At 41.2% G+C, this 25,853-nt stretch overlaps 1 protein-coding gene across 1 annotated transcript in view; it reads left to right on the forward strand.

Annotated features, from left to right (window-relative positions):
* Positions 1-600: 600 nt before the first annotated feature.
* Positions 601-25,853, forward strand: part of CLRN1 (clarin 1) — a 40,950-nt gene continuing 15,697 nt past the window's right edge. Inside the window, exons 1-2 of the mRNA XM_019748853.3 lie at positions 601-1,094; positions 24,934-25,113. Of these exons, the coding sequence (XP_019604412.1) occupies positions 842-1,094; positions 24,934-25,113 (433 nt within the window). The 5' untranslated portion in view covers positions 601-841. The remainder of the gene's footprint in view (positions 1,095-24,933; positions 25,114-25,853) is intronic.

The following is a 25,853-nucleotide window of genomic DNA, read 5'->3' on the forward strand; positions in this document are numbered from 1 at the left end:
GCAGGGGTGTCCAACCTTTTTTCAACATTTTTCACCAAGGACCTTATGCGGTAAAATACACAAACAGCCGGGCCACTCACTCGAGGTGAAGTACGTATTGCCTCACCTGGTTTATTTAAGGAAACTAAATATATTTTTGGAATTTGCTGCGGGCCAATTAACAATGGATTGCGGGCCGCAGTTGGCCCACGGGCTGCAGTTTTGACACCGCTGGTCTAAGGCACTTCACATCCATGCAGGACCCCCTTCAGTCCCATCTTTTGTCCGGGTACAATTAACATTTTTCAGAGTCAATTAATATCAATAAACAGACATGTTTTTTCTAATTCTGCCAAAATTCCTCTTCTACCTGCCCCCAAACACACAAAAAAACAACCCACAAAAATAAAAACACATCAATAAATGAACTTCTCAAGTTGCTGAAAATTTACCGTAGGAGCCAAGTCTGTTTCTGAAAGTTTCAACTCATCCAATCAGACAAAAGGCTGAGGAAAGGGGAGGCATCTATCAAGTTACACAGAGGACTCCATCTGTTATCTTAGACCTTTGTTACCAAGTGACACAGGAGGAGATACTCAAAGGCAGTTTGAAAGAGTTTTATTTTACAGATTCTTAGTCCAAAGATTTCAAATTAGAGAGAAATAGAAGCAGAAGAAGCCTTCACCCTAGCATTCTACTGACATTTAACCTGGCCAGAACCTCCGTCGATAGTGAACTTGCCTTTTCAGCTGGGATCTGGCCATTCAGCTTCTATAATAAATGCAGTCAAGGGGCAGTAGCTTCTCGACACTCACAAAGGTCTTGCTTTTGAACGTCACCCTCACAAAAGCCATTTCTCATCATGCCAAGCCAACAGAAGAAAGTCATTTTTTGCATGGCTGGGTTGTTAAGCTTCGTGTGCGCCCTTGGAGTGGTGACAGCCCTGGGGACACCCTTGTGGATCAAAGCCACTTTCTTCTGCAAAACTGGGGCTCTGCTCGTCAACGCCTCAGGCCAGGAGCTGGATAAGTTCATGGGTGAGATGCAGTACGGGCTTTTCCACGGAGAGGGCGTGAGGCAGTGTGGATTAGGAGCGAGGCCCTTTCGGTTCTCATGTAAGTAACAAATGCATTGCAATTCCTTAATACTTGAGGCACACTTGTTGCATGGAATTATTTTTAAGAGTCTTGCCCTGTCTAATGCAGTATTTTTTAAATAGCTGTGAACCATTTGAAACACCTATGACTCTTCTGAGCCATCTCTTCTTCCTAGTTTTTATGATTTTGTGTTTATATTAATTATTTCATCCTTGCTATTATTATTATGACATTATTATTATGACAGCATATAGTTAATGAGTTGCTATGGAGTTAAATGTCTTCAAAAGATAAGTAATTAACATTCTTCTTAAATATTAATATTTACATAAGAAATTCGGGGGTCTTTTTAAAAAAGGAGGGACTTAGAGAAAGAGGAAAGCTGCAAGCCGTGGTTTTCCTTGTGTTTTTTTTTAAACGGTCACTGTTGTGGTCTCCATAACCAACCCCAGCTGATTTTCCACCTTGCTCATGACTCTGTTTCAGGTCTGCTTCCCACTTACCCTTGCTAGGACCTTTCCTGATGATAAGTATTCTCTTGTTTCAAATCAATTTGGAATCACTTAGCTATAGCAATCGAAAACAATCAGCTGCACTAACTGGGAAAGAAATAGTTGCCTATTTAGTACAGAAATTTGCAACTCATTGATCTTCAAGTCAGGTAGAGAACGTGAGACAGTTTTCCTGTTGCGATTTTTGTGAAATGGAAGTATTATCCACAGTATTTATAACCTGTTTATCTTAAGAAGAGAATTTTTAAAAAGTTACCATGTGAATAGGCAACTCATTAAATGAAAATTAATAAGAAGTCATTTGTTATATCTCTCACAGCACACATTCAGAAATTATTATTATTTCAAAAGGGCTGGTTTGGAACAATCTTATGAAGACACAGCCAGTAAATTAGTGCATAAATCACTCTTCAGGAAAGGAGCTTACCAATTGAGGCATTTAAAATGAATTATTATTTTGCCTGGATATTTTTTTCTCTAGCATAGGTAGAAGACTAAATTAATTGAATTTATTATTAACATGCAGTGTCTAATTAAATTTCAATGCTGGCCTATTTATATTTCTGCAACATTCCTGTGTCTTCTTAGTAGTTATTGGACACCAAACTTTCAACTCACATAAGTTCCTAAGTGTTACGAATTTTCATAAGGTGCAAGAATTCACAAAGAATTACTCTTCAGCTTTTTAAGATACTATCATCCACTAGATTTGATAAAGTGGATACCAACTCTTTTTGCTGAATGGTTTTAATTTACTAGGGTAATGGGGCTGTTAGAGTTGTTTAGCTTTCACTGGGGCAGGGGTGTGGAGGTGGTTGGAGAACAAAGCAGAATGTCACATGATTTGCAACTGTATTAAAAAATAAAAAAGGAAAAAAGATAAGTGAAGGATTTAACCATAAGTCACTGGCAGCTAAAGCATGAGTAAAGCTTCGCACAAATGAATTTAGACAAAAGCAGGGAGCATCCAGTGACTTTGCTGGAGCCTTTGCTTTTTCTACACTGAAATGGAGATACCATAGGGCGACCTAACCCTATCTTCTCAACGGGGACTTCCTTCAAGCGAAATTCAAAGCCTCCAAAAAGCTCTGAGTGGATGATTCTTTTCTGTTTCTTCCAGAGTCCAATTTATAATTAGAGTACAACTCATTTCCCAGAACTTCCCTCTTTCGCATTTTCCCTTTAGAAGGTTATTAAGCAAATGTTTGGATTTGCAGAAACTTTCCAGTATAAAAGGAATGCAAAAGGTAACTCATCAAAGTATCAGTCATTTCGTGGTCAGTTTTATTCATGTTGTCATGTTACCTTCAGTTAATATGAATTCACATTTCAATTCTGCTGGATTGCTAAATGCTACCTCACTGACCAAACTTTTCGTTTCCATCAGCATTGGCCAACAGAAATATAATGCTAGCCACACAAGGCACGTGTATAATTTTAAATGTTCTAGTAGCCATATTAGGGAAAAAAAGTAACAGGAAACAAGTGAAATTAATTTTTAGAGACATTTTCTTTAACACAAGATATCCAGAATACCGTTATTTTAACTCTTAATATATAAAAAAGTATTGAGATATTTTACTTTTTTTTTTGGGGGGGGGGTGCTAAGTCTTTGAAATCTGGTGTGTATTTTGTACTTACAGCAAATCTCAGTTCAGAGTAACCACATTTCAAGTGTCCACTAGCCATTTCAATGTGGATAATAGCTATCATACTGGACAGTAAAAATCTAGATGGAGATTTACTCTGAATAAATTGGGCATTGATGGTGTCCATATTCTAAATGAATTTTTGCTTGGTTGTCTACAATCTTATGTGTGTTATTTTTATGTGCAATGTATGTGTCACTTTTAAAACCCAGATATGTGGTGTAACATGAGGATGAAGAATGGACCAGAAAAATAGTTAGGCTATGTTGTCATTTTTGTTCCTATTGAACGTTCCCTGTTGACTACTCTATCTCTTTTAATTATAACAAGAATCTTCCCTGCCAGCATGCACAGTTATGCTGGGAAAATTTCTGCCTCATTTACTCCGGCTGGTTCTCATCCATTTATGGGTCAGTGGTTCATTTTCTAGAGGTCACTGGCATTCATACGTAGCACACAATTTCATTCATTATAATGAAGAACTGTTTTCTTTGCAAGGCAACACAACTGGTGGGCTTAATTTTTCCTGATGTGTCACCTGTAAAATTTTAATGATGATGTTTAAACTCTAAGTGTGCTATCAAGACAAAAACTGCTAGTTTTGCTCTCAGTGTGTGTGGGTAGGTTTCTGTTTTGGTGGTTTGAAACACTGCAGAGCATCATGAAAATACAATATCCAAGAATCAATGGTATCAATCATTCCTAGGTATGCTGATCTATTCATTGCCAACACATTCAATGAGCCAGTGAAAACTCATGGAATCTTTTTTTTTTTTAATGTGAAAAATAAAAATGAACCAATCATGTGTCACAGCTTGCAACTTGAGCCTTACTTTAAAAAGCATTTTAATTTGTACCTTATGATTGAAAATTTGTAAAAAGCTTAACAGAGGTTTAGCTTATTTCATATTTTAGAAAAGCAGAGTCTCTTTACCAAATAAAGCATGTGATCCAGATTGCAGAAGGGATGTTGAAATTACTTCTGTGAGCAAGCAAGTGGCTTCTCAAACAAATTTTGGGGTAGATGAGTTAGGATTCGGGATCTCTATGACCTCTGACGCTCTGTCTCCACATGCCCTGCAAGCGAGACTCCTGTCTCCTGCTAACCCCACCTGCCCCAGATGATCTACTGGTCACTGTCCTGCACACCTGCACCTCTCCTGTCATCCTGCCGAACCATAGCAGAGCTGGAAAGGTCTCTGACCAACCCTCTTCTGTTAACAGTGCCTGTCTCTTCTCCTTTCTTAGTGTGTGGCCGGTGTGGAAGCAGGCATGGTGGGAGAGGGAGGGAAACCTGGGAGTTCACCTGGGAAGACTACTGGTGGGAGGGGTGGGGGAAGGAAGCCACTTGACCATTTCACCTAGCACGCATGTGCGGTCCTGCCATTTAGCTGTGTGTGTGGCAGGGGGACTACTGTCTACTCTCACTCATTCATTAAAACAGTCCAACAAATAGAGATTCTGTTTTCTTCCCATTGTAAAAAAGTGATTAGTGGGAGGAGGAGAGTAATGTTTAAGAAGCACCAGTGTGAAGGAAAATTTCTCAATTTCTCTCAGCCAAATAAGTTTTTCCTCCTTTGTCATTCCCAGACCTTGCTGTTTGCTCTATTATTTCAAATCACCTGGTATTACAAGTATTTGAGAATACGTATTTCTCTGCAAGGAGATCCTGAGCTCTCTCTCCAACCAGACCTAGCGCAGTGCACACCCCCAAGAGGTACTTAGTAAACGTTTGGCAAACTGACACTTTTGACTTTAAGCAGCCGAGGATTGAGGCAGATATCTGCCACTCACTGGGGATTAGACCTTGAGCAAATCACATCACTTCATTGGTTTTCGGTTCTTGCATCTGTAAAATGGGAAGTAAAACTAGGTGATTTCCAGCATCTCTTCCAGTTCAAACTCTCTATGATCTGAGGGTCTGGCTGTTTCAGGAAAAGTCTTTCCAGCTTTAAAACTGCATGACCTGTCTAGTCTCAGTCTCATAAAGCCTCTGCGGACAGATTTCAGCCCATCATCAGAAGTGGTGAGTTTTGTGTGCCGTTACTCTTTGGTCCTCAAAGTTCAGGATTCTGAAATTATTCTGAAATATCTACCATTTGTCAGGGCTGATGAGACAAGCAAGCAGTTAACAGGAATGGGCTTGTAAGCTGGTAGGATGGGACAGGCAAAGAGTTAACAAAAACGAGCTTGTGGGCTAACAGGAATGAGCTAAACATTAACCACTTGGCTCTGACTCGCTGGCCAGCACAGCACATGCAGGCTGACAAGCACCTTACATCCCATCACAGGTGTAAACAAAGTAGTTCCCAATCGCAATGGCAACTCCTACAAACTAACAATCACCCATCATAGACGGGAACAGAATGGTTCCCAATCACAGCAGCAGCGCTCTGCAAACTATTATAACATCCATCATAGAGGGGAATGGACAATTCTCAGGAGAAGACAATTGTAATGGAAGCCCCCCTGCAAGCTGACAAGCATCTTGCATCCTGCATGGAAAAATATGAAACCCCAGCACGCCTTCTTATTGGTGCAGCTGTCCCGCATGGGACTCTGCACTGGCACAACTCCATTTGCCAGTATCTCTCTCTTGCCCCTCTGGCTCCACAGCTGTCTCCATCAGACTGCCCTTGCAAAACTTCTGCCAGTTCCAAACAGAACTCTCTCTCTCTCTCTTTTTGACTTTCAATAAATTGTCTTACTATTGTAGAGTCTCATAAAATTCTTTTTACATTCTGCGAATGACCAGGGGTTAATTCTATGCCAAGACGAGGGCCTAAGTGAAATTTCATCATCAAAGTGAATGCTTCTTTTCTTCCTGTCTGTCACAACCTTTTTGTGTAGAAAATTACAGGTTAAAGAGGGAGAAAATGAATGAGATGCTTTGGAAATCTAGGGAGATGGGTTAATGGGTTCCAAGAGCAGGAGCAGCCATAAACACTCAATTTAGAAGGTATTACTGAGAAAGCAAAAAAGGAAGGTCAGAAGACAGGGAGAGCCTGACCTCCTACTTCTTCTAATTTTTTCTTTCTCCATTTTTCCAAGAAAATCCTCATCCATCCTCACTAAAAAAAATTCCCCTTTCCAGAATCTGATTTCTTAAACAGATAATGGCAAGAATTTAGGAATGACCAGTATGTTTGACACTTCAAAGGTATTATTTCCCCACAGGCAGAACTTAAGTAGAAATTATCCTCAAATTGGTGAGAAATATCGGGAAAATGCTTTTGAGGAAAGGAACTTCTGATTCTCCTTTTGTAGTCCAGGAAAAGAACCTTTATTTCTCCTTCCTTCCTAACAAATACCTCTAGTATCCTTACCAGAAAAAAATATTCCACAGAATCAACCTGGAGAATTATAATTTTGCACATGTATGTGCATGTACGCACATGCAGACACACACACACACACACACACACCCCTTCCTTCCTTTTAAATTATCCTACACTTCAAAACATCCAGAAGGCACATGATGAACCTGGCGGCAGCATGTCCTTATGTATCAATAATCACTCTACATGTAAATGGTTGAATTTGCCAATCCGAAGGCAGAGTGGTGGGATGGTTAAATTACCCTCCACCCTAACAGCCAGTAAAGTAGTTGACCTGGGCTTACCTGCAAGAGGAAATAGAAGCTGACAGAACTGCTTCTGAAGCCGCATGGCAGCTAAGTGGAACTTCTGGAACTAACCGCTGGTATGTGAGCTTTAACTTTTGGAGAATGACTCCAAAATTGTTCTCAAAATTTGCTGCTCTGTTTTCTCTTCTAATGTCAGAGGGTAACTCATCTTCCCCAGGGATGTTCAGACAACCCGGAAGAAAAAAATATTTATTTCAGCTGCCCAGTTATTGTGTGCCTTATAAGTGCCAGGCATTTTGCATATATTATCTCCAACCCTTTCACAGAGGTGTTAGGACACTACTCCTCTTGAACAAATATAGAAATTGGAAACTCAGAGAGATCACAAAAATTTCCCAAAGTCATAGAGGTACTAGGAGCAGACCTGAGATTGAAATTAAGATGCATGTTATAGGTCATGCTCATCCCTCTGCCACATTCTGTCTCCTTACAATATGCAAAAGGGATACAAAGAGATGACAAAACATGTAAGGGCAGCCTTCAGTTTCACCATCTATTTAAAAATAATATTGGTACTTCACAAGAGCTAGTTTTCATATATCTGTGTGATACTATTTGGCCTTAAGACTTGATGTCGTTTATTGTTTCTTGTGTTCACAATTTCAGTGAAAATAGTAAAGCCAAGCCTATTTAATAATCTAGGTTGAGCAGGTCACATGCTTATGGCTGATCTTTTGGTTTCTTAATTATATTATTACCATGATGTTGACTATGTTAAAGACAGAGATATTTGATTGCGTCTGTGGTTAGCTGACTGAAGGTCACTGTCAATGAAAATCTTCATGGTACAATCTTCAAAGTTAGTTACTTTGACTACAACAATTATTTCACCACAGCAATTACCAAAATGGCAGGCTCTTTCCTGGGGTGACATGAACAGTTTCAACACAGAGACAGGGGCAAAAAGAAAAGCAGGTATATAATATAGCATTTGATTCACTGCCAAAAGTTTCTAAAAAATTGTATTAAGAGCCAGTGGAGAATTAGAGCATAAATTAAAATCTGATTTAAAAAAAAAGAAAAACAAAAGCTCATTTTTATCTCTCAACTCTATCAGGGATTTCATAAAGTTAAAGGCACATTTTTAGCAACAAAACTCATTCACATTAAACAATGACAAATTTGCCGTTCACCTAGTCATGCCGCTAAACATGGTTTGGTATGATGCAGTTTTATTATAGGTATGATAGACCTGACTAATAGCAAACTGTACCTGGCAGACTAATTTATGCAGGATTCATATTTCGCTCACTCCCAGCATGTTATAACTGTGGCAAAGCCATTCTCGGGAGTTATTACCCTGACATAATCATACCCTGTGGATTAGGAGCAGTTAAATGGGTTCTGTTATCAAAGACACATATGTGCCAAAGCAGCTGTCGTCCCTACGCCACCGTGGGTGATTAAGACTCATTGATGGGGCTGCCTCCGAATCGGCTTGAGTCAGGTAGAAACACTTCAGCTGAGAGAAATTCAGGCGAGGTAGTGAGGAAATTGTATTTTAAATGGTTCTATCATAGCATCAAGTCTCCTCCTTTTAAGTGCTGGGGTCATGGATTTCATTCTCCCTGACCACACAGCCATTAGAAGCCTGGCTCAGTACCTGGGTGTGAGATTATGGTGATATTAAAGGAGATGAATGCGTTGAGCTTATGTCAGGGAATTTCTTTTACTGGATTTTCATAATGACTGGCTGCAGATGGGCTGAGGGGAAAGTCAGATCAAGAGCATTTCTGTAAGAAGAAAGAAATCTTCCCTCTTATTCCCTTTCAAGAAAATGAATAGCCAAGCACCAAGGGGCCAAATACAACTTCTTTTTTTACATGGCTTTTATGTGAAGAAGGACCCGCTGAGAAGGAAAACAGGACCTCTGAAGCTACCATTACAGCTTTAATCTAGGAAGCAGTTGCTGCTCCATTGCCGCCATCATTCTCAGAGGCCACCATCATTCTCAGAGGCCGCCATCATTCTGAGAGCTTCACAGATGGTATCACCTGCATTTTACATCTGGCCAGATGAAGGTGAAAAGGGTTGATGAGACCCGAACCATTAGACCAGTGGTCCGTAACCCTGGGTGTGCTTTAGAATTACCCGGGGAGTCTTTCAAACTACAGATGTCAAGGCTCCATCCTAGACCAAGGGAATCAGGCTTCGCAGAGGGTTTGGAAGCTCCCCGGGTGATTCTAAGGTGCAGCCACAGTTGAGAACTACTGAGGTGGATGGTGTCCATGACAGGTTACATCAGGTGAGGTCAAGAGTCAGAAGCCCTTGATGTTAGGGCTGGTGGGGAGCCACGGTGGGGGAAGGGTGTGGGGAGAAGCAGGATTTAGCACTATTTCCACACAGTTAGGAAGTTTTCTGGTCAGACTCAAGCTGGGATCCTTGGCTTTCATTCCTTTTGCTATTCTATGAAGGGTCTCGCGTTTTATCCACACCCACCTGGCCCCACAGGGAATGAGTGCTCTAATTGACGAGTTTGCAGCAAGAAAGTGAACATACTCGGCTTCCAGTCCCCAAGGCTTCCCCTCTTTCCACATCTGCCCACCAGTGACGGGAGCCTGCTCTCCACCTGGTCAGGATGAAGGAGCCAGCTCTGCCCTGGGTGGGAAGCCCTCAGTGGTCCAGCCCTGCTCGACCGGGTGGCTGAGGCTGCCTGATCCAGCAGAACCTGGTGGATGATGTAAGCCATGTTCTCCAGCTGTTTTATCAGAAGTACAGCTGACATTTTGCCCTCCATCTGCCTGTTGCCTGTGGAAGGGCTCTGCTCCTTCCAAGGAGACTACCAGGGGTCCTCTTACTGTGTCTCCCCAAAAATAAGATCAGGTCTTATACTGTATTTCCCTGAAACTAAGACCGGATCTTATATTAATTTTTGCTCCAAAAGACGCATTAGGGGGTATTTTCAGGGGATGTCTTCTTTTTCATGTACAACAATCTACATTTATTCAAATATAGTCATGTCATCTTCTTCTGGAACATTGTCATAATGTACTAAAGGCGTCTGTCTGGCTGACGATCTTAACTGCAGCTTAATTTTGGGGGAGGTCTTATTTTCGGGGAAACACGGTACAGGTGTGCCGTCAGCCCAAATGTCATTTGAGACAAACCAGAGAATGTTCAACGAACTGCACCAGGGGAATAAAAACAAGAATGGGAACAATAAATCAGATCCTGAGGAAGGTGTGTGACAGATATCAAATAAGTAATTAACTACAAATCCAAAGTTCCTGGATTATTTACAGCAATAGTCACCCACCTACTCAGGAAAAAAAAAAAATCTAAGCTACAAGACAGAAAGTTCTCCTGAATTCCATGTAATCTAAGGACCCCCATGGGGGTATTTTGGTTCCAATGTACAGATATGTACTCTGACCACCTGTAGGCCAAATAACTACCACCCACTCTCCATGATGGGTCCTGAGACTTGAAAACACAGACATTCTCCCTGCACTGTGTTCTTATACCTCCCACTCTTCTCAACGGGAATATAACTCTCCTGCCATTCTCATCATAGTAAAAAAAATACTTAGGCAATTAAAATTTACAAAGAGCTTCCACATAAATGATCTCACTTGTATCTCTCAAAAGCTCTATGATTTATTTCTATTACAATCCACATTTACAGATAAGGGAACCAAGGCATACAGAGACCTACATGCGTAGTAAGGCACAAAACCAGATTAATTCCAAATTCTCCTAACTTCAAAAGTTACGCTTTTTCCAAGCTCAATGTTACTTTTCAGTTAATGCCTGGCTATTTGTCTCCCTTCCCACAAGTTCCTCCAATCTTCTTGCTTTGGTGGTGCATGATCCAACTGCCTAATACTCTTGGTTAATTATAGGTTTTGATTGGCCTTACTAATTCCTATTGTAAGAATTGTAAGATAAAAGATATGACTGTTAAAGTGAAATCAGTAATATATAAAAGGAGAACAAAGTTTCAGGGTAAAATGTAACAGAAGAACCCAGCAGATAGAAATAAAATAAATTTTAAGGCAACCGAAATGAAAGCCATACATTTAGAGGTATCAAATAAAACATGGATTAATGGCAAGCAATAAAGGAACATACTTAGCAATTAGTAAAAACAAATAGTTTTTTAAATTTTATTCTTATTATCCTCCAATGATCTATTGAAAACATCATGACTTTGCATGCAAGACACAAATTCTTCATAAGTTAAAGAGTATATATACCCCCAACAACAACGAAAAGATTATAGGGTCCTTATTACATGCCTAAGCATTTTTCTAGACTCTGAGACTGTGAAGGGAATGAGATAGGGTACTTGTTCACAAACAACTCAGAATCTAACAAAAGTGATTTTCTTTTCTTTTTTATTTCTTCCAGGGCACTAAATTATTTTGTCCATACATATATGTCACTTAATAGTTTCCAAAAATGTTCCTAATGTATTACTCAATTAGAGAATAAACTTTTATATTTATTTATTTATAATTGTATTTATTTATTTTCAGTGACAGAAGACATTCAATATCATATTAGTTTTGGATGTACAGCATAGTGGTTAGACATTTATGAGTATATAACTTACAAAGTCATTCCCCTGATAAGTCTAGTACCCACTTGACACCATATGTAGTTATTACAAAATTATTGACTATATTCTCTATGCTGTATATTACATCTTTGTGACTATTTTGAAACTACCAACTTGTACTTCTGAATCCCTTCCCCTTTTTCACTCAGCCCCTTAATGCCCCTCCCATCTGGAAACCATCCGTTTGCTCTGTGTATCTATGAGTTTGTCTCTAGCAGAAGTGTTCCTAAATAACCAACTGCTTGTAAAAACTATATAGGCACATCGGTCAGAATGGGGTAGGTTATGTTTTACTAAACAGTCCAAATGTCACAGATTTAAATCAACAAAGAATTGTTTTTTGCTCATGGCATGTTTTCTTCAGAGATCAGCTATAGGTCTAGTCCAGGATGAAGCTACCACCTGGCACATTGCCAGTTGTTGTAGCCGAGAGAAAGCGTTATGGAAACTTTCACACTGGTAACTAAATTCTCTCAAGAGACCCAGAGCTGACATATGCCACTTCCACTCATATTTTATTGGCCAAGGCCTATTACCTAGGTAGGCCTCACTTCAGAGGGGCCAAGACGTACGATCTTACCATGAGCCAAGATGGGGAAAAACCCAAAGTGGAGGTGGTTGAATAGCACTCATTACTATCACAATTATTGTATTTGTTCAGGAAGCTCCAAGAAGAAGAGTTATTCTCTCAGGGCCAGGCACGGAAATCGGAGAAGAGTTCTTAAGGATAAGTTCACTAGAGGGCATTGAGGAAGCCACTCTGAGCAAAGGAACAGCGTGAGCAAAGGTATGAAGAGTCCACTGTGGCCAGAGTACAGAGACTGTGAGAGGAAAGAGGAGGAGAAATAAGGCTGGAGAAGAAGGCAGTGGCCAGAACGTGGGAGACTTCGCTCGCTGGACTGAAGCAGTAGATTTTATCCCGTAGGCAATGGGAAGCCCTTTAAGGATGTTAAGCAGTATGTGACAGGACAGCAGATGGATTGAAAGAAGATCCAGCGAGAGGTGGGGAGACCAGTCTGGCGGTTCCTCCAATATTTGGTTTGGGTCCCAAACCAAAGCATTGTCAGAGGGACGAAAAGGAGGGGAAATCTTTCCCAAACAGTCAGACGCAAAAATGAACAGAGCTTGGTGACAGGATAAATCCCAGATTTCTGCTGGACAAGATAGCTCTCATAGTTCATCAAGATAAGAAAGAAAAAAAGAAGTTTAGAGGGAAGATGAAATTATTTTTAGTTATGTTTAATGAGGTTCCACTTATGGGCCAGCAACAAGAGATGCCCATTGGTTAGGCAGATCTAGAGGTCGTGAGCGGGACCTGGGGTAGAGCTAGAAAAGAGGCATCAGCACATTAGAGGTGGTAGTTGGAGCTGTGATTGAAGGGGAGGTTGTCCAGGGAGGGGAATCGAATGGGAAAGTGGACGAGTTCTAGGAAACACCACTGTGTATGCAGAGAGGAGGAGGGACTTGCCAAGGACACCGAGAGGGAGGATCAGGGAGCTGGAAGAGCACAGCTGGGGGAAACCACAGGAGGAGAACCCTTCAACAGGGAAGTAATAGCCAGCCATCCCAAACACCACGGAGATGTCAAACGATAGACAATGAAAACAGTCCTTTGAATTTTATTCTAGAAGGCCACAAGGGACATTTTCTAAAGCAGTCTTGATGGACTGGTGGGGAAGGGGTGGGGTGTGCTTGTAGGAGCTGAGGAGGAATGGGAGGGGAGGACCCAGAGAAAGACTGAGGTCAGGCAGTAGCTAGAGGAAACCTAAGGCCAGTGTGTGTGTGAGTGTGTGGTGTGGTGTGTGTGGTATGGTGTATGTGTGCGGTGTGGTGTGTGTGTGTGGTGTGTGTGTGTGTGTTGTGTGTGTGTGTGGTGTGTGTGTTGTATGTGTGTGTGGTGTGTGCATGTGTTTGTGTGGTGTGGTGTGTGCGTGGTGTGTGTGAGTGTGTGGTGTGTGGTGCAGTGTGTGTGTGGTGTGGTGTGTTTGTGGTGTGGTGTGTGTGTGTGGTGTGTGTGGGGTGAGTGTGTGTGGTGTGTGTGTGTTGTGTGTGTGTGGTGTGTGTGTGTGGGTGGTGTGGTGTGTGTGTGTGCTGTGTGTATGTGGTGTGTGTGTGTGGTGTGTGTGTGTGGTGTGTGTGGTGTGTGTGTGTGGTGTGTGTGGTGTGGTGTGTGTGTGGTGTGTGTGTGGTGTGTGTATGGTGTGTGTGTGTGGTGTGTTGTGGTGTGTGTGTGTGTGGGGGGGGTGTGTGTTTCCAATGGGAAGCTATTGAGCATACTTCTGTGCTAGAACAACAGGGAAGAAAAGGAAGAAGACGGCTAGGAAAGGTAGGCAATGGATCTAGAAAGGACCCCGCAAAGGTGGGACAGGGTGGGTCTGCGAGCACATGGAGAAGTCCAAGCCTTGGACAAGAGAGAACATGTTTTTCACTAAAAATGGAGGGAACGTTGGTCATGGACCAAAGAGAAGGTGTAGGTGGGTGGCAATGGGCGACTGGAAAGCTGCGAGAATTCCCGATAGCCCCTGTTTTCTGTGAAATGGAACAGTTCAGTTCAGTACACATTTCTGATCCTTTTGCAAGCCAGGTACACATGTAAGACTAAGGCAAATGGAGGCGGGGGTGTGAAAGGTGCTTAAGAGTGGGGGTTGGGGATAGGGGGGAAGGTGAGGGGATTAGAAAGCACAGTCAGTAACCACAAGATGGCCACGGGGTTACGAACGTCAATTTGGGGAATGTAATCAATAATGTTGTAAAGATTTTATAGGGTATCCGATGGACACTTGTCTCATTAGGGAGACCACCTCAGGGATGATGTAGATGCCTGATCACTGCACTGTATGTACACCTGAAGCTGAAGCTGAACAATAATGAATGTCAACTACAATTTTATTATATATATGTATATATATATGTATATATATATATACATATATATATGTATATATATACTTACAAGAAGCAGAGTACCGCATTAGGAATAGAGACAGTGGAAATGTAATGGCTGTGTGCGATGTCAGAGGGATAGTGGATGGGGGGAGGGGGGTTGTCACTGTGTGAGGGACATAAATGATAAATGTCTAACTATTACATTGTTTTGTGCACCTGAAACTAATAAAAAATAAAAATAAATTTAAAAAATGAGTGCGGGAGGTTTGGCATATCTGAAAAGGGATAGAAGATAAAAACATTTGTAACGGCTTTGTAGAATGGGGGGACCACAGATCAGAGGCTCAAGCAGTCACCAAGCAACCAGGAGAGTGGGGGTGCTGAGGCAGGGGACACAGTGCAAGGAATAGAGCCCCCCAGCAAATGATGGCGGAAGGATAAATTCCTGCAGAGAGCGTCCTGGGGACTGCGTTTTCACTCCAAGTCATTAACTTACGACTTACTCTGCTCGGTTTCATATTATAGCAGACTGTAGTAATGAGAGCATGACAGCCGTTCTCTGCACGCTGAGCGAGTTATGCAATGCAGGTTTCCTTTTTTCCCCTCTCCCTCCTATGACTCTGGTGTCTTCTATTCTGCTAGTAGGAAAGTAAAGCCAATCACTAGTTTCTTCCAGTTCTGATTCGGACTAGGTATCTTGTCAGAAATCCCTGCTTTCCAGACTTTAGGGAGGAGGAATTGAGCTTTGAACCAGGGTTGAAACACTGGAGTTTAATATGGATGTTACAAACCATAACTCATGTTCATTAGGTTACCTTGTATTTATACATATACATACGGCACTCTTTTAGAAAGTACTCTGACCCAAGTAATTCCTTTCCTGGGAATTCATCCAAAAAGGTTATTCTCATTCGTCATTCACCCTCATAATAAGAAAGAAAAAGGTATGTGCTTGAAGTGGTTCATGAAAGCATCAGCTATCATCATGAAACAATGGAAGGCAACTCAATGAACAGCAGCATACCAGTTTAATGGGAAAATCCATGTTGTTATTTCAATGATAGTTTTGAAGACAACATGTACGGCATGGAAAATGCTTATTTCCAAGTAAAAAGAACAGAATGTGACCTCAAAACTGTATTATGATTACAGAATATAGGAAATAAATATTAAGATGGACAAAGAGTTAACAGGGACAAAAATAAAGAAAAATCTTGCTATTTATGTTGGTAGGATTGTGGGTGAAATTTTTATCTTCATTTCCATTTCACTGTCATAATATTGTTTATTTTTTTTAAAAAGTTCCTTCATAAAGAGTTGGACCTTTGAACAAACTAACAGAAATATGGTGAGAAGCAAGTCTATCTTCCTTCCAGTCCTCTGGCCCTGCTAACGAAAGAGTTTGGCACTTTCAAGTTTTAGATGAATTCTTCTACCAAATCCCAAACGTTACAAACCTGTTGCTAAACACCAGTCAGTTTCCATGTGTCATGTTGACAATCACCCAAGTATGTTGGATTAAAGTTTTTCTTTTTTTTTTTTTAATTTTATTTTATTAAATTTATTGGGGTGACAATTGTTAGTAAAATTACATAGATTTCAGGTGTACAATTCTGTATTACATCATCTATAAATCCCATTGTGTGTTCATCACCCAGAGAAGTTTTTCTTTTAATAAAGAGATTTGGAATTCCATTCCAGTTGCCAACGAGGTCTTTTAACTTCTTTAAAAAACCCAAAAATCATACTGGATTCTATCACCCCCTCTGATGACTATTTAATTTTATCTCCATTGTCCCAGATTCTCTCCAAAAACTCTTTCAATCCAGCTTCTGTTACCACCAGCCCCCAGAATCAGCTTAAATCAAGGTCAACAGGACTGCCTGACTCAGTGGACAAATTCTGGTTCTTAACCAGAAATTGCCTTCACATTTAACGCTGCCACCACCACCGCCCCCCGCCCCCACTTCCCCTCTGGCCCTGTGTTGCTAACTGGTCTGTCTGCTCTTCTTCTTCCTTCCTTCCTTGCCAATATGGTGCTAACTCCTTTCAGTCTGAGCCAGTGTCTTCCCCCAAGAAACCTCAGACCTGCTAACCACCTCAGACTCCATTCCTGCATCCTACTCGAAGCAAAACATATCCACCCGACATATGTGTGTCCAACAGCTATGTCATGTATCCTCAACAACAGCAAGAATCCCCCAAGGGGATAAAAATTGGTTCTTGGAGGAGAAAAAAAACACCAAACCCTTACTCTTTAAAAATGTATACATATAGAAAGCACAGATATAAATATAATACAGAAACCAATATAGAATATACTTGTGGTATTAAAATTTCATGGTTGGGGGAGAGTAGTTAGGAAAAATGTCTACCAAGACTTCTGGGGTGAGGAGCAACAAGGAAAACAAAAGTTGAGAAATACTGATGTACACTGTTCCAGGCACCCCTATGTGCTAGGAACACAGCAGTGAATGAAACAAATCTACACACCTGCCCTCATGTGATTGGGGAAATAAATAATAAACAAATAAGTAAAAATATAGAATTTGTCAATGGTGGTAATGGCTGTGTAGAAAAATGAAAGAAAGAAAGGGGTTCGGGAGTGGGAAAGTGACTGGACAGGAGGCTGCAACTTTAGATAAGATGGTTAAAGAAGGCTTCCCTGAGAAAGTGGCATTAAAATAAAGATGCGGAGGTCACAGAGCAAGCCAGAAGGATGTCTCGGGGAATATCCAGGCAGAGGGAATAGTAAGTGCAAAGGCCCTGAGGTAGGAGTATTCCTGGCATTTCTTAAATACCGTAAGGAGACCGGTGGCTGGAGCACACTAAGTAAGGAAATGGGTAGCAGATGAAGTCAGGGGTCTGGCAAGGAGTTCAATCATATGTGGCCTTGTTGGCCATTGTAATGATTTGACTTATACTGTGTGAGATTAGAGTCCACTGGACGGGTTTGAGCAGGGGAGTGATATAAACCCATTCATGTTTTAAAGATCCCTCTGGCTGCTGGGTTGACAGTAGATTGTAGGAAGGAGGCGTGGAAGCAGGGAGACCAGTCAGGAAGCCCTTGCAGTCATCCAAGTGACACCTGACGGCGGCTTAGACCAGGGTGGAACAGTGGAAATGGAGGGAAATGACCAGTTTCTGAAGGTAGTGCCAACAGGGGTTTCTGATGGGTTGAATGTGAAATGTGAGCCAAAGAGAAGAGTCAAGGATGATGCGAAGGAAGAATAGAACTGCCAGCAACTGAGATGACGAGGCTACAGGAAGCAAGTATAAGGACGGGAAGAACATAAGCTCAGTTTGGGACACACTGAGACGCCTATTCAATATCCCAGTCAAGATATGTAATAGGTAATTAGAAGACATACAAGTGTTGGATTCAGGGAGAAGTCTGGGCTGGGAGTACCTGTTTCAGAGTGCTTCTAGGAGGAGCCATGACACTGGGTAGAGTGTCAAGGGAGCAGGGACAAGTGAGAAGAGAAGCCACATCAGAACTGAGATGGCTCAGATGACGATGAACCGACCAAGTACATCAACATAGCAGCTGGTGACGTGGCAGCAAAACCGAGAGTCTGGTGTCTGAACCCAGGGAAGACAGTGTTTCCAAGAGGAGGGAGCGAGCTGCTGTGTTGCGTGTGGACCAGAAAGGATGAGGACGAAGAACTGGCCTCTGGGTTGAGCAGCTGGAAGCTCTCTGGTGCCTTGGGAAATGTTATATGGTGCTGTGGGTTCAAGAGCAACAGCTGCAGGAGGACTTTTCTGAGATTTTTTTTTAAGATGAAAAAATGACAGCATGTTTGTGTGCTGATGAGACGGATCCAGGAGAGCGGGGGAAACCGATCATGTGGCAGAGAGAAGAGAGAGTTCCTCAGCAGTGTCTCTGAGGAGGTGAGAAGGGACGGGGGAATGGGCCGCACATGGGCCTCTACCAGTGAACCTCGGCCAGGCACTTACCACGTGCTAGTACTTCCCATGTGGATGCCACTGCATCCTCACAAATCTGAGCGAAAGGTAGAACTAATCGTATTTTTCAGGTAAGGAAATCAAGGTTTAAGGGAGATCGCAGAGTTAGAAAATAATCTGGCTTGGGAGCCTCTTCTGTCTAATTTCAAATGCCTGGCCCTTTCCCAGGCGGCCCCAGGGAACACCCTCCTTGTACAGGGAGGGAACCAGACCCGTTCACCTGCTCAAAGGTGCACAGTGGACTCGAACCTGGGGTGCTTGACTCTCGGCCTCATGTTCCTTTTGTTTTCCCAAGCTCTCCCTCCCCCGTGCCAAGGCGTCCCTTTGCTGAGGCTCTCTCTCCCATCTGGGAGACCCCACTCATTCCAGACTTTGTTCCTCCTGCTCTTTTTTGTTTGCAGTCCGGTTTACTGAGGAATCTTCTTGAGAGTGCTTCTAGGAAAGTCTTACATATAGTGAAATTCACCCTTTTGAGGTGTATGGGTCTATGAATTTTGACTAACACATAGAAGCACGTAAATGCTACCACAATCAAGATACAGGACATTTCTATCACCTTCTAAATTTCCCTTGCATCCCTCTGTGGTCAGTTTCCTTCCCCACACCCACTGGGCAACCGCTGGTCTGTTTTCTGTCCTTATCATTTTGTTTTCAGAATGTGAAATACATAGAACCACAATATGCAGCTTTTTGAGTCCAGTTTCTTTCACTTTATATGACGTATTTCCAAGTTATCCACATTACTGTGTGTGCCAGTAAACTGTTCCTTTTAGCACTCAGTAGTCTTGCACCGCACGGATGGGCCACAGCATATCGATCTTTTCACTAGTTGATGATTATTTAGGTGGTTTCCAGTTTTCATGAGCATGAATAAAGCCACTTCAAACATTCGCATGCAGAGTTTTGCGTAGACATATGTTTTTCATTCTTTTAGGCAAATATCTAGAAATGGCATTGCTGAGTCTTACGTTAAGTCCATGTTCAGCTTTGGATATCCGTATGTGAAAAAAAAAAAAAAAACCCAAACCCTAACGTTAGCCCTATATGAACTTTACTCAAATGGGATCCTAGCCTTAAATATAAACCTAAAACTAAACAACTTCTAGAAAAATACATAAGCAAAAATGGTGGCCTTACATTAGGCAAAGACTTCTTATATTTGACATCCAAAAAATGATACATAAAAGAAAAAAATTGATACGCTAGAATTCATACAAATAGAAAGCATACTTCAAAAGACACTGATAAGAGAATGAAAAGACAAGCCACAGCCTTAGAGAAAATGTTTGTGAATTGCTTATCTGATAAAGGGCCAAACATGCTTATAGAATTCTCAAAACTCAATAATAATAGTAATACAATCCAACAAAAAAATGCACAAAGGATATGACCAGGCCCTTCACTAAAAAAGATATATGGAAGCCAAAAAGCCTCACAAAAAAGATGCTCAATGAAATTAGTCATTTGGCAAATGCAAACAAAAACTATAATGAAATAATGTACACATCTATTAAATGGTAACAATTTTTTAAAAACTGCCAAAGTGCCAGCAAGAATGTGGACCACTTGGGACTCCTGTACATTGCTGGTGGGAGGGTGATGTGTTATAGCCACTTGGGAAAACTTGAGAGTTCCTTGTAAAGTCACACATATAGGAGCTGAGGGTGGGGGATGGGTTGACAAGGAAGGGGAAATGGGAAGCTTTGGGAAAGGAGGAATTCTTTTATACCTTGATTGTGGTGATGGTTACACAGTTGTATGAGTTTGTCAAAACTCACAGAACTATATACTACAGAGCAAGAATTTTTTACTGTGTTAATTTTACTTTAATCTTATAAAGGGGAACAAGTAAAATCAAAGGCAGCAATGCTATTATGTGACTTTAGGCAAGTTACTTAACTTCTCTGTGCCTTGACTTTTAAAAATCTATGCATTGAGGATTGTACCTTCCTTATGTTGCTGTAAGAATTTAATGTGTTGATTTGTGCAAAGTACATGGAACATAGAAAATCCTGCATAATTATTGGCTGTTATTTCTATTCTTATTATTATTACTTGCATATTGCTCTTTGAAGAAGTTGGGTTATGAAATAATGGAGAGAGAAAAGGGAAATCAAGGGATTGGGATGGTTTAAGGAGGAGAGACCTAGACACACTGACTCATATACAAAGTGGAAGAAATCAGTGATAAGAAAATGAAAGAGAGGGAGAGTTAATTCTGAATGCACAACCCAATCGTCTGCTATGAATGTGGCATCAGCTGCCCGTTATAAGAACTAACTCCATTTCACTTGTCAACAGCTAATCAAGTAATTTCTGGAGGCCCGAAGTGACTTGCTGGATTAATGACAACCGCTTCACAGAATAAAATGTTCAAATCATTTTTCTGTATTGTAATCCTAAACCTAAAAGAAAAGAAAGGCCAAACAACTCTACCTCCCAGCTATATAATATTCAACACCATTAAGGTGACACCTTCCAATATTTATTCAAATAGTTTACTCCCAGCTTCAGCCAAGGGAAAGTCATGTTAGTGTTGGTCAGAGAATGGAGGGCTGTTACCAGAGTTCTGGATGGTCATTACAGACTCAGGGAATTTTCATCCAAAAAAGAAACTGGATAGAATGTAAGTGTAACCTATAGGAATCATTGCCCAGCTGGATAACTTTCTCACAAAAGTGGGAATTTTAAGAGACTTCACAAGAATTAAAATGCTCCACATGACAATTTATTTTAGTTTCTGGCTTTTCTTTCCAGGAGGCAAATCAGGGCAACTTCTTTCTGCATTTTTTTCAATATGGTAACAACCCTCAATTTTCAAATAGGCTTCACCTAGCTACCCTATCGGAGATGAAGAGGTTGCTGCCTCTTTTACAGGTGGGGAGCTAGAAGGAAGCAGGTGGGTTTTTTTGGAATTGCTAGTACAAGCCACGTCAACAGTTGATCGAGTGCAAGAACAGCGGGTTAGATTCATGGAGCTGTCTCAAGAGTTGGAAGCTCCAGAGGGCAGGGGATTGTAGTACAAGACTAGCTGGTTCACTGTGCACCCCCAGAACAGAGCAGAGTGGATCACTGCAGTCACTGACTCAGCACCTGTGAGCTTGACACCCATATTGCCACTACCCATGCTTCCCGAAAGAGCTGAAGACTTTTCTTATTCTCTCTCCCTCCCAGCCTCTCTCTCTCTCCATCTCCATCTCCATCTCCATCTCCATCTCCATCTCCATCTCCATCTCCATCTCCATCTCCATCTCCATCTCCATCTCCATCTCCATCTCCATCTCTTTCTCTCCAACCATATAATTTCTAATTGATAAGGACTTTTAAAAACACAACCACAATACCCTTAACATTAGCAACAAAATAATATTTATGTAATGTCATCTAATGCCCAGTCCATGTTCAATTTTCTCTGGTTATCTCAAAAATATCTCTTATAAATGGTTCGTTCAATATCCATACATTGCATTTGGTTAATATGTCTCAAGTCTCTTTTAATCTAGAATAGTCATAGGAATGTTTTATGTCTTCGATTTTAAACAAATTTTTTTCGAAAGTATTTATATATTCATTAAGTAGATAATGCTTGCAGGGCAGTAAATTTTTTTTACCAAATCTCACCCCTGAGCCCCAGTTTTTCCCTCTGGTAAGTGGGACTGGTAATAGTCATATCTTATGGGGGTTTTGAGAGAATTAAATCAGATTAGTAAAGTACTTAAATACCTATGTTATTATATACATTCTCCTTTTGGCTTGCCCCTAAATGATAGAATGATACATATTTCCTTTTATTTGTTTGATTTTTTCCATCTAAATTCATACTTCGATGATAATTCCACACCTATTCTTATAGATTATTTCCTCCCCATGACTCCTGAGTGAGAACCCTGAGTGAACACCAGCCAGAGGCAAACGACCTTGTCTGTATTCACGAAGAGGGTGGTCCCTGTCCCATAGCGCTCAGCACATTTTATGTATGGACATATGTAATTAGTTCTATCTTGCCGCGGTGAAGGGCTTGTTCTGAGCCAGTGCGACTCCCTCACCTGGTCCCTTCCTGACACAGTCGCTATAGGACGGGCATTTGCACGGCTGACCACTTTCTCCTCCTTGCACCGTTGTCTTCTCTGGGCTTCCCGACCGTCCCTCTCATGGATTTGCTCCTAACTCACAAGCTCTCTTTCTCGTCTCCTTGGCCGACTTCTCCTCTCTTCTGTGTGGGAAAACATAGGGGAGCCCCAGGGCTCCTCCCTGGCCCTTCTCTCCTCTAACTACAGCTCGTCCATAGGTGATATCCATTCCATGGCTTTAAGTACCAGGGCCAGGACTAGGGTGAGGCCACAGAGGCAGCTAGGACATAAAATTTAAGGAGACATTCACTCTTAGGCTCTGCAAGTGCAGGGTTGGCCCTGGAGAGTGACTGTCTCCTTAGTTTTATACCCTAGGCACCTTCTTGCCTCAACCCTAGTCCCACCTCACTACACACACCTGCCTTCTCCCTGGACCTCCAGACACATAAGTGCTATTTGACATCTCTGCTTGGAGGCCTTACATGCAACTCAAACCTAAAATATCTAAAACAGGACTCTTATATCACCTCTCCCTCCCATGCCCAGACCTGCTCCTTCTGCTTCTATCTCGGATAATAGTATCACCATTCATTCTGTTGCTCAGGCCAAAAATTCAAGACTTAGCCTGATTCCTTTCTTTCAACGAGTCCTGTCTTCTAGCTCCAAAATATAATCCAAATTTGACAACCTCTCCCCACATCTACGCTACCCCCTTAGGCCAGGCCGTCTCTTGCACTGTATATAGCTACCCCCACCGCCGACCCCGGGCCCCCTTTTCCCCTTATACTCACTGCTCAGTAGCTAGAGTGGTATTTTGACATCATAGAGATTGTGTCACTCTCTTACTTAAAACCCCCCAGTGGCTTCCAGATGAATTTAGAATTAAAATCAGACTCCTTACCCGGGTCAATAGACCAGGATCTAGCAGGGTGATCACCATCCCCCAGCACAGCAATCTCACTTCCACCTCCCCTCATTCACCTGGCTCACCCACCGCTCACTCCTCCCCTGGCAGGCTCTTCCCCAGATCCTTACACAGCCACTTCCTTCTCAGCATTCAGCTGTCAGCTCAGGTGTCACTTTCCTGACCACCCCATCCACTCCCAATCTCATTACCCTACTTTATTTCTCCATAGATGTATCATCATCTGAAAATGTCTTATTATTATCACTGCATAATAATCCCCCACAGCTCAGGGGCTTAAGACAAATTGGATTAGTTCAACTGGACGCTTCTCAATTGAGTCTCTCCTGCTGTGGCAGTTAAATAGCAGCTGGGATTAACATCTTCTAGGGACTTGGCTGGGCCAGACGTCCAACACTCTTCCCTCCCAGTCAGTTGTTCCTCCAGGTGGCCTCTTCCTGGAATTCCTGCATGGCAGCTCAAGCCTCCAAAAGTGATGAAGTGGAAACTGCTGGTCCTCTTATAGCCTAGGCCTGAAACTGGCACGGTGTCCTCTGCTGCCATACTCAGGTGGTCAAACAATCACAGGCCATCCCAGGTTCAGGGCGACTGCGGAATAAATTCTATCTCTTAAAGGGGAAGTGACGTGCGTAAAAGAAAGGAGGGGAGGAATTGATGGTGGCCATCTTGGGCAATAAACTCTCACATTTATTTGTTTGTTTATTTGTTATTGGCTGTCGAATCCCATTAGGTTATAAGCCCCATGAGACAACAGGGGCCATGTCTATCTTGTTTTATGGCTCTATTTCCAGCACCTAGAACAATGCCTGGCACATAGTAAGTGCTCAATAAATAAATTAACCACATGATAAGTGTTTGGGGACCTAAAATGGACTGGACTAAATTTTCCCAGATTGGTTTTGCCAGATTTGCTGATGTTAAGCGTGGTGATGCCTCACCAGATAAGAGAAATCCTACATTTATAAAGCATTTTATTTCCTCTGCAAACAAGAAAACTTATCCTGAACACAAAATCTAGAAATAGATTTGGCGTGTTTTCCAAATGGAAAATATGTCTTGTACCACCAGAAATTATTTTCCCACAGCTTGTGCTACATCAAAATATTGAACTTGACTGCAGATATCCCATTCTTTACATTGGTGTGGGCTAGAAATAGTTTTTGTTTTTCTTCTTTGTAGCAAAGGAAATATAAAAACCTACTGATATTTGAACCTTCCCAGAGATCCCCAAACTGAAAATGTCATTACAAGTTAAGATACATTATATATATATATATATAAAATCTCTCTCTATATATAATCTATATATATAAAGATGATGACTGAGAAATGTCATTAAAAGTTTGGTCATAAATATGTATAGTTTTTGGTTATAAAGCCAGCACTTGTTTATTTAAGTAATTATATATGACCAAAGGCAGAAAAAAAATTCCCTCAAATCTCCCCTTTGCTAGTTTTTACTATAAAATAGTCTCGTGTCTAAATCATTTTATAAATCCCTTGTAAATTAGTAAGTGAGAATGTGTTCATCAGAGGGATTTTAGCAATTTTTGAAGTTAAAAAAAAGAGGGATTTAATTCTTAAATTTACACTTGGAGACGACGGCTAATTCAATTTCTTCTAATGTTTGTTTTATCTTCAGTTTTCCCGAATTTGCTGAAAGCGATCCCAGTGAGCATCCACGTCAACGTCATCCTCTTCTCCATAATCCTGGTTGTCCTGACCATGGTGGGGACAGCTTTCTTCATGTACAATGCTTTTGGCAAGCCCTTCGAAACGCTGCATGGTCCTCTAGGACTGTATCTGCTGAGCTTCATTTCAGGTGAGGACAGAATTCTACCCCAAACGGATGTTCCAGTGTGTCCAAAAACAGGTTTACCCAAATACAAAAGTACAATATGTATATAGAAATGCTCAGTAGCATTACAAACGATAGCAAAAAGTGAAGGGAAATATAGTTATCCAACAGTAGGGAATTCAGTCAATATGTGTGGTAGTTTATGTGTATTGATGCTGACATTCAATTATATTTTTGAATATAATCAATTTTGATATAATCAAAAGGATTAATGCTTGTATCAAAAAGTTAAGTGAGGAAAAGCAGTATATAAGATTTTATAAACATCGACCTAATTGGAATATACATATATATGTAGGCTTATATATATGTATATGATTATATATGTAGGATTATATATATACATATATAGGATTATATATATGTAGGATTATCTCTCTCTCTCTCTCTCTGAGTTAGTAGCAGTTACCTCTGAGCAGTGAAATTATGGGTGATTTTCATTTTTTCTCATAGTTTTTAATATTTACAAATGTTTACTATTTGCATTTACTCATAACAAAAAAATAAGTAAATAAAAACCATCAAAACAAACAAAGGGCCAGTGTTCCATCCACCCTTACAAGTTGCCATATTCAGGCCTGTAGGTACTTTGTGTAGCCTAGTGGTAGGTGTATCTGGACAAGGATAATTTCTAAACCCAGAAATTAGTTCATCAACAAGCATGTGCTACTCATAACCAGAGCTGATGGAAAAGAATGTAAAAT

Source organism: Rhinolophus sinicus, chromosome 17 (assembly GCF_057876585.1).
Source record: "Rhinolophus sinicus isolate RSI-liver-muscle chromosome 17, RSI-T2T, whole genome shotgun sequence".
Lineage (NCBI taxonomy): Eukaryota > Metazoa > Chordata > Mammalia > Chiroptera > Rhinolophidae > Rhinolophus > Rhinolophus sinicus.